Source organism: Condylura cristata, unplaced genomic scaffold (genome assembly GCF_000260355.1).
Source record: "Condylura cristata isolate star-nosed mole 26May11 unplaced genomic scaffold, ConCri1.0 scaffold00005, whole genome shotgun sequence".
Taxonomy (NCBI): Eukaryota; Metazoa; Chordata; class Mammalia; order Eulipotyphla; family Talpidae; genus Condylura; species Condylura cristata.
In genome coordinates this window covers 7,139,137-7,141,080 of record NW_004567106.1, presented here as the reverse complement: position 1 = coordinate 7,141,080, position 1,944 = coordinate 7,139,137, and the positions used below count along the sequence as shown (strand labels likewise).

The 1,944-nt window shown below is 30.5% G+C and overlaps 1 protein-coding gene across 2 annotated transcripts in view; it reads right to left on the bottom strand.

Annotated features, from left to right (window-relative positions):
- Positions 1–1,944, bottom strand: part of CFAP69 (cilia and flagella associated protein 69) — a 54,769-nt gene that overhangs the window by 22,956 nt on the left and 29,869 nt on the right. For both annotated transcript variants that reach the window (XM_012720708.1, XM_012720709.1), the window contains exon 12: positions 771–987. In XM_012720708.1, the coding sequence (XP_012576162.1) occupies positions 771–987 (217 nt within the window). The remainder of the gene's footprint in view (positions 1–770; positions 988–1,944) is intronic.

Here is a 1,944-nt window from a genome sequence, read left to right as displayed (position 1 = left end):
TTTTTTTGATCTAATGAAAATGCATCCTACAAAATTATTTTCAGAGCAAAATTGCTACTATAAAAGAATGCAATAGCTTCCATATAATATTTTTTGCAAAGAATAAATTTCTTATCTTTCTAAAAGTTGTAGGAATTGAAATTAAATAGTCATACAAATTGGTACTCCTCTAATCTGATAGACTACATGTAGAATCTTACTTCTGGCTAGAGATCTAGATTTTAAGATCCAAAAAGGGAGAGGGTTTATTTTATTTAAAATATTTTTTTAATTATGTAATAGTTTGTTTTTACATCATTTTGTGCTTTTTCCATCTCAGTTGTAATCCCTGTGGGCTTCCCATCAGCATATCAGCCATGTGCCAGCACCATAGGGGAGAGGATTTATTTTTAATATTAATGTCTTTAGCAGCTAAAACAGTATCTGGTCCCTACTAGTTATTCAATAAATATTTGTTGAATGAACATTTAAAATATTGCCAGGACCCAGTATTATGCTAAGCACAGTAATATAAATACTGAAGTTTTATTATACACATGTATTCTTTTATTGAGAAGTATGCATCAGCTATAGTTACTATGTTTACTAACATCTGACCTAAAATGAAATCTCATGTTTTTTCTCTTTAAATAACATGTAAATATATTAACACTACAGGAAGACAAGTTTGTATATTTTTTCCTCTGGCTTAATAGTTTTTCTTTTTCTATATATATATAGGTTAATTAAACTATGTAGACTTTTGACAAAAATCTTGAAGGACCACTCACCTTCACTATCACACCATTCTAGAAACGTAAGGACCCGAGCATTTCCCTGGCACACCATGTATTCTTCTATCAACAAAGGAGCCACTGATGACAAAGTAGCAATTGCATGCAACTGTAATTCTTCATATTGTGCAGCAGACCATTCAACTGTTTTTTGTTTCTCAGGCTTTTTTACATAGGTAAACAAAGCCAAAATAACTTTGCCATCAATTAGTAACTATGAGAAAGGGCAAAAAAGTACTTTGTTAGAAACATAATTCAAACAATTTTATTTAATCTCAGAAAGTTACATAAAAGATTTCCAATAGGATGTTTTATTGATGATCCTTTCAAAATCCTTCCTTCCTAAGGCTCCCAACCCAACTTAAGCACAAAAACAACTTAATAATAACAACCATTCATTATATTCCCCTTTTCTGTAAGCATGCTTTGGCTGATAGTTATATAAATTAAGTATTTGGGTTTTTTCTATGCTGCCCATATATATATATTAGCATTATAGTAAGATCACAGGAGTAGAAAATTTGGGACAAAAAACTGCTGGCATTTCTTTTTTCCCACCTTTTATTTAAAGAAAACACTTCACAGACTAAATTGTATACTGTAAAAATTATATAAGAAATAGCCATGTTTATTTTTGAGCACACCAACAGAAGATGTGTGTATATATATATATATGTATATATATATACATATATATATACACACCCACACACACACACATATATGTATATACATATTCTATTGAGTGAATAGTACTCAAATCACAAGCCATTTTATTTTATTATATGTATGCCTAGAATTTAAAAATTGTATTGAATCAATGATTTCAATAAAAATAAACCAAAAATACATAACTATTAAGGAAAGCAAGTTAAAATTATTATAATGATGCTGATTTATGTACATAAATGGTTTATAAGTCAGCAAAACCACATGCTATATAGTATTCAATTTTCTTTTCATCCGGTATTATTCTGTAAGGAATGTTTTTCCTATGGTTTTTCACAATAACACCTATGAATTTCTCAAATGTCCACATGGAAAGAACATATTATTTAGTATTAAGAAAACAGAAATAATGGGCCCTCCCTGGTGGCGCAGCGGGTTAAAGCACAGCACTAAGAAGCTAAAGCCACTTCCTCATGAGTTCGATTCCCGCCTGCCCCGGAGG